This window comes from Zosterops lateralis (genome assembly GCF_965231275.1).
Source record: "Zosterops lateralis genome assembly, chromosome: 4".
Classification (NCBI taxonomy): domain Eukaryota; kingdom Metazoa; phylum Chordata; class Aves; order Passeriformes; family Zosteropidae; genus Zosterops; species Zosterops lateralis.
In genome coordinates, this window is record NC_139765.1 from 50,083,622 (window position 1) to 50,101,515 (window position 17,894).

Sequence of the window (17,894 nt, forward strand, 5' to 3'; positions counted from 1 at the left end):
GTAAAGGAAAAAACAGATGTAGCAGGTCTGCTGCAAGTATAAAGAGAAGACCATCAAAAGCCCTCATAGTTAAATCTAAAGAAAAAGCCAAGCTGATTAACTGATCTTAGAGGCAAAGGCGATCACCTGTGCCTTTATGAAAACAGATTGCCAACCAGTGAAGTAATGTGTATTTTCCATTTTTTTTCTATGACCCATGACCAGCTGACCTCTTGGCACATACTAAATGCATGTAATATCAATGAATATATTACCTGAAATGTTTTCTAACATGCATAGCAATTAAGAGAGCAGGGCAAGAAGAAAAGGGTGCACCTGCCAAAATAGCAAGACGACCAGGGGTTCAGATTCATTAACCAAGAAAAGGACAAAACTATACAGTAGGGATGAGCTCCATCTGAATGAAAATCAAAACTAGAATTAAAGTGGCTATAGGAAAAAGATAAACACTGGAAAAACCAATAGGTCTCAAACCGCACATGGTTTGTGATGACAGACTGGCTGAAGCCGTAACTGTGTAACTTCAAGCACAGGGAAAAACAGACTGGCAACTCTCAAACCACAGACAGCAAAGTCATCTAAAGATGCTTCCAACTCAAAGGGGGACTAAATGTAAAGTATTAAAACAAATGCTTCCGCGACTTTATACAAGGACTATAAATATAAAATACATTCACTGGAATTTTTTTTACAGGATGAAAATATATGATTTAAAAAGAAGGTACCAGAATAAAAGACAAACCAGAAATTTGGTAGAAGGGAGATGATGAGTATTTTCCCAAAACTTAGGCAGAAAGTGACAGAAAGACAAACTAGACTTGAGGTTTTTTACAGGATTCCTCCAGCCTCTAAATAATACTTCTGTCCCCTTGCAATTCCCTAAAGTACATCAGATGGGAGAAATAGTAATGTTAGAATCAGAAATTTTTTCTCTTCTATTGTCTTCTTTTACGGAATTTAAAGTCATAAGAGTTACTGGCAATATCACGATATCTGTTTTTCATGGCAGTCATTGTCTGTGGAATATACAGTCTAAAATCATACTCCTTTACAAGAATGTCTGTGTAATTTGGTGGTTCTGTTAAAGCAGCATTAGCAGTGTCTCATATATAACTTCAACTGCACAGCAATATAGAGAAAAAATAACATTTAAACTATCTATGAATAATTAACTGAATTAATTTTCAAACACAACATTTACAAAAATAGAATAGGCACTCGCTATAGGATGTCATGAGGACTACTGTCTTGTGAAAGGTGCTATATGAATTTATAAAACATCAGCTTTAGTTTTCCGCACATGCTCATTTGCTCAGCAATGAAACTTTTAATGGAAGGACTGAGACTGGAAGTGTTTAGAAGCATGAAAAGATATCCATGGGAAATTATACCTTTTTCAGCCTATGTCAGTGGTACACAAAATCATGTCTTAAGATTTGAGCCAAAGTCTCCAACAGGTAACTGCTAATGAAAAGTGACAGTTGGCACACACAAATCAAGACAAAATACATAAAACCAAACACAGAAACCCTTTAAGCAGTTAATGCATGAAATTCACTACGGCAACAGAGCAAAAGATTAAACTTACTTACAACAGCTTTTTAATTCAGTCAGTAAGAACATCACATTTATACAGAACTTTTATATCCTTACACAAGACCTGAAATATTAAACAAGGAGACTAAAATAAAGCTACTACTTAAAAAAACTAAACTTCAAAGTTTTCTTATGGCTGATCTGTATTATGTTAGATCAAGAATGGACTACTAAATAAAATAGATCTGAAAAATATCTTCAATGTTTTCATTTTGATCATTTCAAAAATGATCAAAAGGTACAACACAGCTTCTCTTCAAGGAAGAGCTAAGTAGGACTTTTCAGTGTGAAACAGAGACAGGGAGAAAGGTGCTTGAGGTCTGCAGGCTGATAGACAAGTAGTGCTTGTCCCACAGTCCAATGAGGGAAATTTGAGTTGGACAAAAATTCTTTTCACTTGAGAGCAGAGAAGCACCAGAACATGTTGCCAGCAAAAACAGGTACTTTCTATCATTGGCAGATTTCCCAAGATGGATTGGATAAAGCCAACTGTAACTCAATCTTTGGCATTAGTCCTGCTTTAAGATCAGACTGAACAATCTTCCAAGGTGCCTTTTACATCTATGCTACTGCATAATTAGAGATTTCTTCTAGATTTGTCTTTTTTTTTTTTTTTTTTTAGCATACAGATGTTAGTAATCTTGTCAAGTAACTACTGACAAAAATGAGTTCTCAGGAACGAAAAAAAAAAAAAAATGAAATACTGGTAGAACAAGCTTTATGCCTTGCTTTGGATCATGACAATTCCTTTTATGACCTGGGAAATAGAACTTTTAGTCTGGGATATTTTCAAAAATAAAAATTCAGTACTAAACAATCCCTAGGGATTATGCAGTTATACAATACAAGGGAAAGGTTCATTCTCAAGTTTTCTCTCCTAAGTCTGTAGCCAACAAGAATCTGAACTATTGGGCTGTTAAGATAAACTGCTTGTTTTATGACTCAGGGCGCCTGTCTCCTTCCACATACAGCAAGACACCTCATTCATCCCACACCAACTTTTTTCAAGTTACCTCAAGTTATCTGCAAGCTACTTCATGGAAATTTTCACTTCCTAACCTGATCTTTTTGAAGTCCCTGACCCATTTATTGACTAGCAGATGAAGATGGGCACTGGGGTGTGCAGGGAGAGGAACAAAAGGAATGAGGACATCTGGAAAATGGCCTGTGGGTAAAGTTGCAAATACAGTGTAAGAACTGGTCAGTAACTATTTGCTTCTTGCATTCCATTTCAGAAGAGAACAAAATATTATTGTCAGTAACCAATCCGAGAATTATCAAGTCTAATTAGACATTTCCCCGTTATTGAAACAAGAATGTAAGGGGGTGAAGAGGTCTTCAATCTTCAAATAATATACCACTTACTGAGGACTTACAGCCAAAAGCATAAAGCTAGGAAATAGAAATATGATCGACTAATGTATATAAGAAATAAGCCAAATAATGAAAACCAAAAAATGAAAAAATTAATCACATAAGCTATATTATTAGTTCTATAGCCTTAATAATTTATGTTGATATTAGTTGCATACATTTGGTGAAATAAGTTTTCATAATTAGCAACATAATACATATAAATGACAGAGCATTTAAGGTTAATACTGGATTTTCCCCCCAATGTATCTCAGAGCTTCCTCTTCGTTTATCTGCCAAGTTTAGAGACTTCAGCAGGTCCAAATCTTTCATGCAGCAACTGATGATAAACATCAAAAATAGGACTGCATGTCCTACACTGCTGGGGAACAACGGAACTAAATTAAAGCTGCCCTAGGACCCTTAAACAAAATTTCCTTCCTTTCAAGAGCTTTTGTTGCTGTGATTAATTTCCTTTTCTACATTTACAATAATTGTTTCAACAGATGTTGACAGGTTCATATTAATATCTTCTTCTGACACATGAATTAGGTAGTGGCAAGAAGTTTTCTAAAACTCACCAGTACAGAAGAGGAGGCAGTAAAAGCTTATTTTATGTATTATGTTAAAGATGAGGATTGTTAAAAGGGTAATTGATTTTTTTAAAAGAGGAAGATGTCTATAAGAGAACACATTTATAAATCTTCTTCAATGAAATTATAGTTTGTTTAAGTGATTTGTTGTAGCAATTCAATTAAGTAAAAGAGAATTATCAATGAGTATATACTCACAATAAAAGCAGTACACCTGCAAAATACCAGAATGGAGGATATCATGCCTTATGATAAGTTAGCAATGACTCTTTAAAGAACGCTAGCAATTTTCATAGACAGTTGAGTTTGGGGGGCTTTGCTGTTTTTTTTTAGTTGCCTTTTTTTTAAATGCAGATGTAAATTAATGTTTTCAAAGTATCGTAAATGCTACTTCCATATAAAGTTGTATAGGAAAAACAAGAAATGAAAATGTAAACATCAATGACTGAGGAGATAGTATCTTGCAGCATGATTTCTGCCAATGATGCTCGATTTCTCCTTACGATTTTAACTGCAGTCTAAATTCTTTTCTTCAGCACAGTGACAGTGCATACCCATGCAAAATCTACAAGGGAGTTAAAATTTAATGACCTCCATTTGTATGACAAACACTTTACCAATACAGTCAAAGTGTCTGTTTCCATGTTAAATGTCAAGTATAAGACAAAAACTTGTTTGTCCATTTTAATGATGGAAAAAACGAAAGTGCCTGGAGAAGACTGTCAATGGTAACAGGCCACTAGTTCAAAAAGAGTGAAAACAGTAGAATTGAGAAACTGGAGGATACAATCAGCAAGTTAAACAAAACCAGCATACAGGTTGATTATGCTCTGGCAGACCTATATTATACGTATTCTATACTATAAAGACATGTTCTTTACGGATGACTGGACAGGACCATGAAAGAAGTCAAGTCATTTAGTAGAGGTATGTCTTGGTTTGAATAGACAGGTAGCTGCCAAGGAAGATTGGAGTCTCCCTTGGAATGTAAGCCCCCCTCCCCTTTTTCAAATTATAAATTTGCAATTAAAAGGCTGTCAGGCAAATATTTTGGGAATAGGTATAGCAGTTCTTTACTAGGGATATTAAAAATACAAATGTTGTAGTACAAAAGAATAAGCAAGCAAACAAACAAGGAATCCCAGAAAACCCTGACAAAGCCAGAAATACAACCTGATGCCCTGTTGGTCAGGGCGTTGGGAACAGTCCAAAGTCAGCCCTCTTGGAGTGGCAGATGTGTCCTGTTGGAAGCAGAGATGATGGTCCTGTGGAGCCAGGGGTCCCAAAGTGGGTCCGGTCTTCCTTTGGGAGTCCAGTGGGAACACCAGAGTGCCTGGTGATACCTGTGGCTCCTTTTATCTAGGTGGAAATGGTTGCCCTTCTGCTCTAGTAGAGCATCTCACAATAGGATGATGAAATTTGTCATGCCATTGGTGAGCGTTGATGGTGTGTTGACAAAAGATATTCCCATGGGGGTAGAGAAAGACTGAGCAGAGATAAGAGACAATACCCCACCCAGTTTTTAACAGGTGGCTTGTTATCAGGGAGGCAGTTACCCCCTCCCTTCTGGAGTTACAACAGATAAGGATAAAAAAACCACCTTTGGCCATTTCTTTGTTTCGGTCAAGTACTCCTTAAGTATCCAATACTTAGTCTCCTTGGTAACTTACCGGGGGAAAAAGTTCTTTAAAGTAAAAAAGGAGCAAACCTAACCCCCAACAAGGTACTACTAAAAAAAAGAAAACATACTCAGTATTTTTTAATGTGAGGCAGACATACTCATAAAAAGCATTCAAACCTATCATGGAGAACTGTCTTGTAACAGTCATAAGGCATGCAAATATATTAATGAAATTTGTTACAGTACAGTAAACTGCATGAGATGTAAAGTTTTCCTAGGAAAGTTGTCCCAAGCATGAAGCTAATATCCAAAAGATGCATTATTCTCTCATTCACAACAACTCACAAAACCTTCTGAAAAAATTGTAATTTGCCAAGTATTCTTGTCTCTCAGAATCACATAGCTTTAAATCCAAGATTTTAAAAAGCACTTTTCAATGTAAAAAGACAGCTTAAAATAAAAGACTGTACGTTGTTTTACAAGTCTATTCACAGTATCCTTAGGAGATTTTCTGTTTCATGCAAGTATCCAAATATAGTGCTTGGCAAAAAGCTGTATAATCTTCTTTCCTCAGCACTAAAAAACATACTTGATAAAAGCACAAAATGCCAAACAATTAATTCAAATCTCTGTGTACAGAAGGACAAACATTTAAGTAACATTTAAACAATCCTGACAAGTACTGAATCAGAATTATACAACCAAAGTAATGATCAAGGCTGAATTTTCTTAGGGGTCTAACTCCATAAAAGGAGAGTATCATCCAATGGCACCAGATTATTATTACCATAATATTAATGAGTAGCACAACCTCCTTCTTTTTTCTCCCTGTTACTCGACAAAAACCTTCATGAAAGGAAGAGGTACAGACAGGACAGACGGACATATGCTTCCAATTCTTCATTATTAATTTTCTCCCTTAGAGTAATGAAAACTCACCATTTTAAGGTTGCAGATTTTGAAAGGAAAATGCCATCACTACAAGGCTAAGATCAATTACTAACAGATCAGTCCCAACAAGAAAAAAAAGAATGCAGTGAATATAAAATATTCCTCACTTTGCACAATGTAAAAGGTGAAATTCAGGCCTTGCACTAAGTTTCTAAATGATGAAGAAAAAAAAGTTCAAGTCATAAAACATGTTTTTGATTGAGAAGAGCCACCTAGATGTTCCACATAAAGATTACAGTAGACCTATTTTATGACAGCTTTGTTGTCTGGTGCTTAAACACTTGAAAATTATAGGCCAATATTTTGTCAGGAAATATCACTGTTTGATGCTCTGATTATCTAACCGCCCAGACATTTATTTCTGAAAATAATACAGATTTTCATACTAATAATGAGCATCAGCTGATAGAAGAGACTTGAGCTCTCTGGTTACTTTAAATAACCATTTGTCATCTACACTTTTTTTGCATGTTCAAATTTATGCTTGAAATTCATGCAAATAAATTCATAATTCTTTGCATGGAAATCTGTCAGCCATTCTTCTGAAGCACTGAAGGAAATCTGACTTCATCTCTAACCAAAATAGAGCAATTTAACCTTCATGCTTAGCAGTTAAAAAAAAAGCTTTTTCAGCTCAATAACAAAACATACCAAAGACCCAACAATAAAACTTTTATTAAATCAATCTATGTTTTTGTTTGAGTATTTAGATGTTCGTATTTTCAAGCTATCAGAATCTCAGTTAAAATACCATCCTACATTATTACATGGCAAATAAATTATTACCAAGCTTTATGTGTTTTAATGAAAAGGTATGCAAATTATGTATTTACAATGCCATCATCAAGCAGAGTCATCATGGGTTCACAATGGCTGTTAAACTAGTTCCATATCCTTCTGTGCAAAGTCAACCACCCTGTAGATGAAGGGAAGGCAGTGGATGTAGTTTTGCTGGATTTTAGTAAGGCTTTTGATGCTGTCCCTCACAGCATCCTTCTGGAAGAGTTCTCCAGAACTCTGTGGAATGAGCAGGTTCAGAGTACACTGGGTGAAGAACTGGCTGAAGGCTTGTAGAATGGGGCTACATCTGGCTGGTGACAGTCATTAGCAGTATTGTTCAGGGCTCAGTCCTAGGGACAGTTCTCTTCCACATACTCATCAATGATCTGGATGCAGGAGTCAAATGCACCATTAGCAAGGTTGCTGTGATATCAAACTGAGAAATGCTATTGACTCTCCTGAGGACACGAGGCCCTGCAGAGAAATCTAGATAGCTTGGAATATTGGACAGTGTTTAATTGAAATTTAACACATCCAAATGTCAGATTCTGCACCTGGGATGGAGCAATGCCAGGCACAAGTCTAAACTGGGAGAGGAGTGGCTGGAGAGCAGCCCTGCAGAGAGGGATCTGAGGGGCATCTGGCAGCAGGATCAATGTGAGCCAGCTGTGTGTGCCCAGGCAGGCAAGAGGGCAAACCCCATCCTGGGCTGATCAAACACAGCATCAGCACCAGCTGGGCAGAGGGGGTGATTATCCCACTCCATTTAGCTTTGGGGCAGCCTCACTGGGGGAACTGTGTGCAGTTCTGGGCTCCACAGCTTAAGGAGAGTGTGATGGTGAGTGAATGCATCCAGAGGAGAGCAACAAAGCTGGTGAAAGGGCTCGAGGGAATGTCCTGTGAGGGGGGACAAGGACTCTGGACTTACCAGATTTGGACAAAAGGAAACTGAGGAGTGACCTCATTGCTCTGTACAGCTTCCTGAGGAGGGGGGGAAGGGTGGAGGGCTACTCTCTCTCCCTGAGATCCAGTGAGAGGATACACAGGAATGGGCCAAAGCTGTCCCAGAGGAGGATTAGACTGGACATTAGGAAGCATTTCTTTACTAAGATGGTGGTCAAATGCTGGAACAGGCTTCCTAGAGAGGTGATTGATGCCCCAATCCTGTGACTGCTTGAGAGGCACTTGGACAATGCCTTTATCGTTTGGTCAGCACTGAAGTGGGTCAGGCAGCTGGACTAGATGATCCTTGAAAGATATCCCTTTCAACTGAAATAGTCTCTTCTATTCACATTATAGACCTATTTCAGGTAGATTAAGAGAATTCAGTGTTTTCAGATTATTTTCAATATTCACTGGAACGTAAATTGTGAGAGCAATATCTACTACCTCCAAGAATTTAATTCTTGATACTATCTGTAGTGAGGAAGATGAATGAACAAATACATTTTACTAAATTATTTTGATTGAAAGAAAGGAACATTTTAAAGTAAACAACACTGGATTTTACATTTTGGATTTTATGCTGATAAAACTTTAAAGCAATTTTCCAGCTAGAACTCCTTTTACAGATACTGTTAGAGTTAGCAATTTTAAAATTTTCATGTAACAGCTTATATCTCCACAATATGTAGCTAAAATTTTACTTTGCTATCTCAGTGCTAATTCACTATAATCACTGTTGCTCTATGTTCTCAAATTTTTCATTTATTAATAAAAATGGAACTCTAGCTTTAGTAAGAGACCTAGTACTAATTATTTTTACTACACTGCCAGAGCAGATGCCTCTCTCTGTGAGAGCAGCAGGTGGAAGGACCTGTCCATCATTTAGAACAGCATCAAAACCGAATGGGAGGGAGAGATGTCTGGGAACATATTTACCCAAGCACAGCAAAAGTAATTGAATTGTGTATTTTCAAAGGTGTTGAAAAGGACCCCAATCAAATCTATTGTCTTTTTCACAAATTTTTTTTTTACATATTATTACCTTTTTTTTTTTTTGGAAGAACCAAGAACAAACCTTATACATTCCTTCTTCAGCAACACTAACATGAAGAGGCAGACCAAGGAAAGAAGTTATGTATTCAGCTGCACCTGAATATTGCTATCAATGAAATTACCTGTATCATTTATTTGCATTGGGGAAATATGTTCCCTGAACTAAAAAATGTAGAATTGCAGGTAACATAACACAAATAACAGATGACCCAGTTACATTTCTCATTGTCGGAAATGTGGGTAATGATGGCAAACGGATAAAACATTTCAAATAAGTCACATCTGTATAATTCACAAAGATCATAGAAATGGAGAAACAGTTACATTAACATGCTGTTGTAATATTTTATTATTATTATTACAAATAATGTGTATATCTATCTCTACCTACTACTATATGTTGGATTATGCAGAAAGTTCAAACAAGTGTAAGAGAAATTGATTGGGAAAGGCAAAGCAATTATCCAAATAAAAAATCAGCAGAATACTTCCAGGTAAATTGGCAGCATGCCTGACAACAATAAAGATATTCAGATCTTATGTGAAAAGCAAAAGGAGACTACGATCAGTTTAACAGTCACTGCTGGAATGAAGAGTGAACAGGTTGTTTGTAATGCAATGCCACACACAGTTTTCCTACTAGAAAACAAGCCTCATAGTTTCATACTTGTGTTCTCCAGCTTTAGGAGAGCCTGGAATAAAGGTATTCACCTGAGTAGTGAAGCTTAAGCTTAGTGAAGTAACACAGATATAGGACTGATTTAATATGGTTTAGGAAAAGTTTTGCATTGTTCAGTGCCTAATGTTGCCCTTGGTAAACAACAAATAATTACCACAAGAAGTGATGTAACATGACTGAAAACTTATTTTGTCAACAAATTCTAGAAGTGGCCTTTATATATGTCAAAATAGCAGGATCACTCAGATCATCAAAGTTAACTAGTCCAGGGACTGCTGTTGCCACAAGCCCAACTTCTTTTGGAAAAAGTGAGACTTAGCTCCATTCATAATGAAGTGTACACTCACACAATTACTACTACCAAAAAAAAAAAAAAAAAAAAAAAAAAAAAAAAAAAAAAAAAAAAAAAGTATAAGAAAAGTAAACACAACAGAAGATAAACTAACAAAATATATAAACCATCATCAAACAGGGGCAAATCAAAATCTGAACATTAAGGCTGTAATAAACAACACCTTTCCAATTACGTTCAAAGAGCATGCTTCATTACTCTAAAACTTAAAACGAATAGACATAGAAACTATTCCAAACTAAATACTATAAAAAATAATTTCATCTACTAACTTGACTGAGGTTTATCCCTATTGCATAAATTCCTTGAAATCAATTTTAAATAGCCTGCAATAGGGAAATACTAGCTTTTGACTGACCTGTCCAGAAAAGTACGCTAAACTCTTATTAGGAAAGTAAAAGCTCTAGGCATAACCAGACACATTGGACGGGTAAAGACAAACTATATTTAAGCGAAGATAAAATGCACACACAACCATCATTAAATTCAATAAATCAAAAGTAATGATCAGATGAGCAAAGACATAATATGCAGAGATAAGCAAGGACAATCTGAAGATTATTAGCTCCCAAAAATTTAATACAAATTAATTTTTATGCAAAGAAATTGCAATATGCAAAAATGACAATGCAAATAAGGCATTATCTGACTTCTATTTCACGGTTCACTTCTGCCACCAAGACCAACAACTGCCATCAGACTGTCTACAACAATAACCTTCTGTTACACACAGTTTAACATCTCCTGCTCTTCCTTCTACAGAGTTATAATTTTTCCAAGACATCTGGCTACAAAACAGGCTGCCTTATTGGCTGCCAGAAACTCCAAAGCCACCTTCTGTGTGCTCTTACACCATTCTGGATTCACAGGATTCATTTGTATAGGAGAAATTTGAATTTGCATTTTAGATTCCCAACTTAGAATAATTACTGCAGGTAAGGATCTATAATTTATATTATGTGTAGCTCCCTTTGACAGATTACACTTAATATATCTGTGATTTTTCTCCCTATCACACAATTTGAGAACAACTAAATTACAAGGATTTATTCCCTTTTTCCTGATAACTCCCAGATTTTTTTCCCTTCTAACCCCAAAATTCATTCTAGAAGTCCTAAGTCTTACAGTACCATTCTTGCTGACTTTGTGCAGTAGTTTAGGATGAAAAACTTTATTCATACACAATTGACAGTTATTGTGTTGGTAATAACTCTATTTTAATGTGTAACTTTCAGAGTACAGGCAAAACCAAGTATCACCCCATGGCAAGAGGCAAAATACAACAAATAACACTAAAAGGATATATAAACTCTAACTAATAAAACCAATTTTTTAAACCCAAAATCTCAGCCTCCATTAGGCAAAAGTCCGTCTTGGCCAATTGAAGGAAGACCTTTAGGTAGACAGGACTCACTGGTAAGCAGACAGGTGAAAGTGGACAAGTATAGCTTGCAAGGATCTACTGCTCTCCTTGCAATTATTTTTCTTTCAAGAAACAGCCTACTCACTACTGAAAATGCAGAGCTGAACATGAAAGGATGCACATTTTGCAAAGAAATTCCAGTATGATTCCCAATTACCCACCAAAAATCTAACATAATTATACAGTATACTATTGTGAAACAGTGATAGACTCAGGGTGTCTTAAATATTGTTTGATCTATACATATACACACTGAATTGCAAAAGTGGTATAGAAGTGTACCTACTTTTGCCAGTTATCATTGAAACAGTTCATGTTTCCAATGAGATTAAAACAAAATGATACTGTTCAGTGTTGAATCATTGTGGGTCAAAGTTGAAAGACAAGTTTACTAATAAAAGCTCAGGACTGTGCATAGTGGAAGGCTTTTATAGTATGTGTGGCAGTACTTTTGCAAGAAAGCAAACTAGCCTAAGCAAAAACCACCATCCACCCTTTGGGAAGAAAAAGACTACACGTGTCTATGGTCCTGCTTTTCGGAAGAAGGTCTTACTTAGGACTAGCTGCTGTCAGTTCAGCTGACACAGTCCAAGAGTAGCCTGTGAGGCAAATCGAAGCAAAGTGGGGTGGAGACAATGGGGATAGTTTCTTCAAAAGCACATTCTTAATCAGAATGCTAAAGTAGGGTCACTCAAGCAGTTCATTCACACACACTTAAAATAGATATGTAGAAAATGGCCTTTATCATTATCGCTATTTATCCAATATCTTATAAGCTACCTATAATTTCTGAAACAATCTCATCACATCATTCTAAAATAAGTGAGCCTCCTGTGATCTTCCCTTTGGGAAGACTGAATTTCTCGTGCAATTGAATACTGATATCCCAATAAATACCAAAATGATTAACTGGAGAGTTGGAACCTGAAAATTGGCATTCAACATACTATGCATTAGCTATGCCAAAGAAACATTGTGCAAATCTACACAGTAATCACTATAACTCTCTTAAAAGGTGTTTATCCTTATTGTTTAAATTTGCATTTTCAGACTGCAAGATTTTTAAATAAAGCTAATGGAATGTTTTACTAAACTTGAATGTGGTATGATGTATTGTTACAGGATGCATAAATTTCTAGCTTTTGACCTACCTATTTCATACCATTAATATTTGTACCTTCCTTACAAAATTCTGCAAGAACTCATATACTTTTGCTAGGGCAAGTCACAAATAATCTTATATGGATTTCTACTTGGATATAACACAGAAACTATGATTTATTTGGAGCTCCATTGATTAAGCTGCATGCCTGTCAAAATGCTTAGATTCAGGGAGATAAAATTCAGGCAGAACTAACTTCTACAGCAGAGATTTTTTTCTTATCTTTTTATAAATTTAGATAGTCTAACTCAAATTCTCTGAGCAGTTAAATTAGCAAAGTCTGACTTTCCCTAACTCTACTCTACAGTTCCTATGCAGTGCTAAATAAAGGACAGCACAAATCTCTGCCTTCCCTTCCACTAAGGCCCTAACAACAGCATGAATTTTCTTACTTAGCTGCCTGGTTTTATGGCACTACCTATTTTTGAAATGCTTAGCATTTCATCAGATTTTGCAGAAACTGGGTGAAAGATGAAACAGATGTTGGTACAAACACATACATAGAAAATACGCTTTCATGTCTTAGAAAGTTACAGTAAAATTAAATAAAGTAGCATTTTCCAACAATGCAGAAACACCTACAACCAAGTTCATGTTGCCATTCACGTACCATCTTCCTGGCTCAGACAGCACATATACAAAATCTGTTGATTTGGAGCTGGCTTAAGCTCAGAGAAAGCTCATTGATATTGTAGTCAATTTTAATTAACCAAAAATATATCCACTGCTGGTATTGGCAGTTCTTTTAGACATTTTTTTAAAATTCATTAGTGACTTTTCTCAACAATCAAATAAAGTTGTTCTAAATCTATGTAATGTGATATATTAAAAAATCTAGTATGGTAAGAATTTGCATTTTTTCGTTCACATTAAATAACGTATACCATAGAAGCAAACATACATTTTCAATGTACCATTTACCACCTAATGAAATCTAAATAAGCAAAGAAATGTATTTTTACAATAAACAGAAATCCCACCTGAATGGGGCTTTAAAATTTTAGATTAAAAATAACCTACAAATGATTTAACTTTATGAGAGAATTACCACAAAAAGCAGTATTTAGTATTTAATTTACAGTTCTATTCTTGATAGTTATTACTAGCACATCAATTCCTCATATGAGGGTCACTGCACTTTAAAATATCCTCTTGAAAATAAAGAGCCACAGCAAACACTTTTTATCTGGAGAAAAAATAACAATAAATGAACACTGTATTCGAGACCACAGCTGTGGGATACCAAACCTGTGCTTTGATTATATGGCCACATTACCTCCACATTAGGAATAAATTATCCCTTCATTACAGGCAGACAGTTTATTTGGGTAATTGAGACAGATGCCGGCAGCAGCTATAGTTAAGTCTCCCTCCATTTTTAACTATATGGATTCTCAACAGCAATTAATCAGCAAGTTACTTCTCATTAATGAAGTAATTTTCATGATTTAAATGTTAATCGGAATCTAATTTTAATTGCAGCATAACCATGACCATGAAACTACTAAAATACAGAAATTACAGATTCAAAAGAGAAATCATGTTAGTCACTTGGTGTAGTAGTTATACAAAATCAGAAAGCCAGTGAGAAAGATTGGCAAGGATCCTATGAGCTGAAGCCTGATGCTCTTCTCCACAGTAAATTAACTTACAACTTGGAGAATAAACTTGGAAATTTGAGCATCTCGAAGGTCTACTTTTCCAATTCTGTTGGTTTTCACAGGACTGAACTTGTCCAGGAACTTAAATAGCTCTGATTAACAATTACTGTAACTACTTCAAGCAGGAATCAGTTGTGCATATTATAAAGGCACAACAATGTATTGTGGAAATGTGGAAGTAAACAGATGACATCTGCATATTTCTCATAAATTTCTTCTTGAAATTTCGGTTTTGTTTTAAAAGTGGTCTTCAAGGTATCTAAAATGTATATAAAATCCAATGGAAACTCTACGGCACATTATGAAAAAAAGACACAATAAAAAGTGTTAATTGTTATATGTGACATTGGGTTTGATTCTTTCTAATTTATCGTGTGGCACAAATTCCATCACCTTAATAAAAATCAACACTTTACTAAATTAACTTATCTTCTCTCCCCATCCCAGCCCCCAGGTTGATAATTTAATTTAACAAGATTTCTTGACATAATCTCAAACTGCTGGCCTTTCACTTAAGATCGTTTAAGAGGAAAAGACAGATTCTCTAGTATAGTGTTGGAAATCATCAGGCTTTGACCTATCATAGAAGTTGGGCTCTGAAACAGCCCTGAACTACTAGTAGGATTACAGAAACCCCACAACAAGCCAACTTTCCCAACATAGAAAAAACACGCTCACAAACTTTTCCTAATTTTGAAACAGACCATCATCTCTTTTTGAAATAATGTTACTCTTTTCCCTTATACAAAAACCTTTTCCTTTTTGCTTTAAAGATACGTAAACTATGTATGTCTATTTGTTGCAGCAAATCAAAGTACCAAATCTGACATAATTCCACTGGAATTCTCTTGTTATACACTTTTATATTTGGCTAGCTGGTTGTTTATTTTTGTGTGCTGCTTGGAAAATGAATCCAGCTGCTAGTAGTGCTGAGTTGTGACTTCCCAACTAAGAAGCCAGAAGACCCCAAAGTATCACAATACAACACATCAGCCTACAGCTCTTCAGCAGGTATGGCTTCCAAGTCTCCCAGCACTAGCTTGCTAACCACGCAAGCTGCCAGGAAGATTTGAGTCACACACAGAGTTTGTTTAGAGAACTGGAAATTGAGATGCAGGATTAAAAAAACCCAAAAAACAATGGAACAAAAATATCCCACCGCCCAAATTTCAACATTTCTTATGTGAAATAGAGCCACTTCTTATATTTATCGGTGTTAATCATCAAAACCCACTGTATACATACTACCTATTTCAGCAGGTGCATGATATAGACTTGATATAGACTTTTTTCTCCTGAGACTGCACTATGCTGAATATTTAATGTTTACTATCATTAAACTTACTGCACTTACTGCATTTCCTCCCCCCACTTTTTATTTCCATTTTCATCAGTTTCAATATATACATTTTTTTATATGTGTAGTAGCTTGTTCCTGAATATTTACTAAAATAAATTGACTGAATATTCTATTTGCATTCCTTCAAAGTTAGAAGAGTCAAAAAAAGAGATTCTGGATGTGCTGTGCACACTATTTTAACTTTTACAAAACTTTAACTGGCAGACAGGGAAAATAAAATTCCTGGTCCAGGAAAATGAGCCGTGAAATAGTGAAACAGCTAGATGAAAGGCAGTACATTTCAACATATGCATCTAACTGAAGGCCAAACACAAAATAACTTCAAAGTGCAGTAATACTCCAGAAAAATATTGTTCCTAGTGTCTTACTGTCATTACAAAATAAAAATTACATTTTAAAAGTGAGATTTATACCTATAAAGCCTTCAGTTATTAATTCATGTGCTTTAAAGCTCCACTTGCAACAGGTGATCTGAAGCCATCACAAAACAACTTAAAACTGAATAAAAATGCATTTCCCATTGTTACTGTGAGATTTCAGGTGGAAAATGTTCCCACACTACTTGATAATCATTATACATACTAGTAAAAATTAGCACTAGATGTATTTTATTAACTTAAGGTTTTGCTTTACAATACTTTCAACACCTTAAAGAGCACAATTTCCCCTTATTCAACCATGAAGGTATATATATGTGTAAACCATAGAATCCTGTGTTCCCCCAAACCTGCAGTATGTTTGGCAGCTCTGTTAAATTTTATTTTGTTCCAGATCAATATTAAAATTAATATGGTCATTAAAAAAATCGTATTTTAATTGAAGTAGTTTTGTTTGTACATTTTCAATCAACTAAGTTGCCTTTCAGACTGTAATCTTCTGAAGCAGAAAATTACATGTGCCTAATAGTAAAAACCTAACCAAATAGTTGCAAATGCTGTTAGGAGCATGTATCACATATTTCATCTTGTATTAAAAAGACAAAAACAAAAAAGCCACAAAAATATTTCCCTAAGTGGATATGATCACCTGATTTTGGTCCCTACTTCCATCTCACTGAAAATCAAAGCACTGAATAGAGGGTATGACTGAATATAGCCCATTAGAACAAATTACAAATGGACTGAATTTTCCTTTGAAGTTATTCCTTCCTTTCAAGAATAAAAGACTTTAGAATACAAAAGAATTTAAAGAGGAAGCAATTTCACAGGTTTTTCACTTACTTCTTTGAAATTTTGTTGGTGTTTTAGACCAAAATTACACAGAATTACCAAATGGCTACAACGAAACCAAGAACATATTTTGTGATTACTGAGATTTACTCAACCTAAAATTTTAAAAATCATAATTCACTCTTCCACTAAGAATTTTCTATGTACAATATAAAGGAAGTGGCAAAAGAGAACTTCAAAAAGAGCCTAAAAGCAAATCACAAGTGAGCAACTCACCCGCAAGGCTTCGATCACAAGGTCTCGTGCCTCTAGCTCTCCTTCCATTACACTCAAAAGCATTCGCAGCTCTGGCTTGCTCAGGTTATCCACATCAAACTCTCTTGTCTGTAAGAAACAAAACACTAATGAACACACTGACTACAACAGTTACTGTAATTGTGAAACAGATGTGTCAGCATCCATCAACAGTTGTCAAAAGTTGGCGAATATTTGTACTATATAAAGTCAAAATTAAATAAAAATAATCAGACTATTTGCTATTAAAGTGAAGAAATTAACCCTCTCCCGTATTATATTGTTTCAAATTGCTGCAAGGGATCAGTCCTGCAAAGTCTTGCGAATGATAAAAGTGACATGGTAAAGTGGGTGACTTTGTGCAGCTTCAGAGGCTGAAACAATTCAACAGAGGTGAAATGCCTCCAGAGAGGAAGGCAAGAAAGGGGGAAAGGATCTTAACCACAGCACACTTAAGGCACCTGTGCAAACAGCAACCAAGTCACCACCATATACTGGGCTGAATGTGAACTTCTGAACAACTATTTGTGAAAAGACATGAAATCTTATGTGTATGCTTTATTTGCAGTCTCATTTGTTTGCCTGGAGGGAACAGTTCAGGTTTAAGAGGCACTAACAAAAAGAGTTCACAGCAACAGTATCTTTCCACTCCACAGTTACTAAGAACAGTGTAGGTCTGACTGCCACTCTGAGTAAGACGGGAGAATGAGTTTATACTGATGAATTATACTGAATGAGTTTATACTGAGTTTGTGCTCAATGGTTTTATTGAGCACGAACTCAGTGTATCCTGAGAATATCAGCGTGGCTTCTGTAAAACCAAATTCACCTCACAAACTGCTACAGCTCTCTAACAATGTCAACAGGCACATGGTAAAGTGGATCCACTGAACACTAAGGTA

General features: G+C 35.6%; 1 protein-coding gene across 2 annotated transcripts in view; it reads right to left on the minus strand.

Moving 5' to 3' along the window:
- Positions 1 to 17,077, minus strand: part of CTTNBP2 (cortactin binding protein 2) — a 67,555-nt gene extending 50,478 nt beyond the window's left edge. For both annotated transcript variants that reach the window (XR_014589958.1, XM_083860263.1), the window contains exon 1: positions 16,975 to 17,077. Coding sequence is in view for 1 of the 2 variants with exons in the window: in XM_083860263.1 (XP_083716389.1) it covers positions 16,975 to 17,037 (63 nt within the window). In the remaining variant the exon portion in view is untranslated. The remainder of the gene's footprint in view (positions 1 to 16,974) is intronic.
- Positions 17,078 to 17,894: the final 817 nt, after the last annotated feature.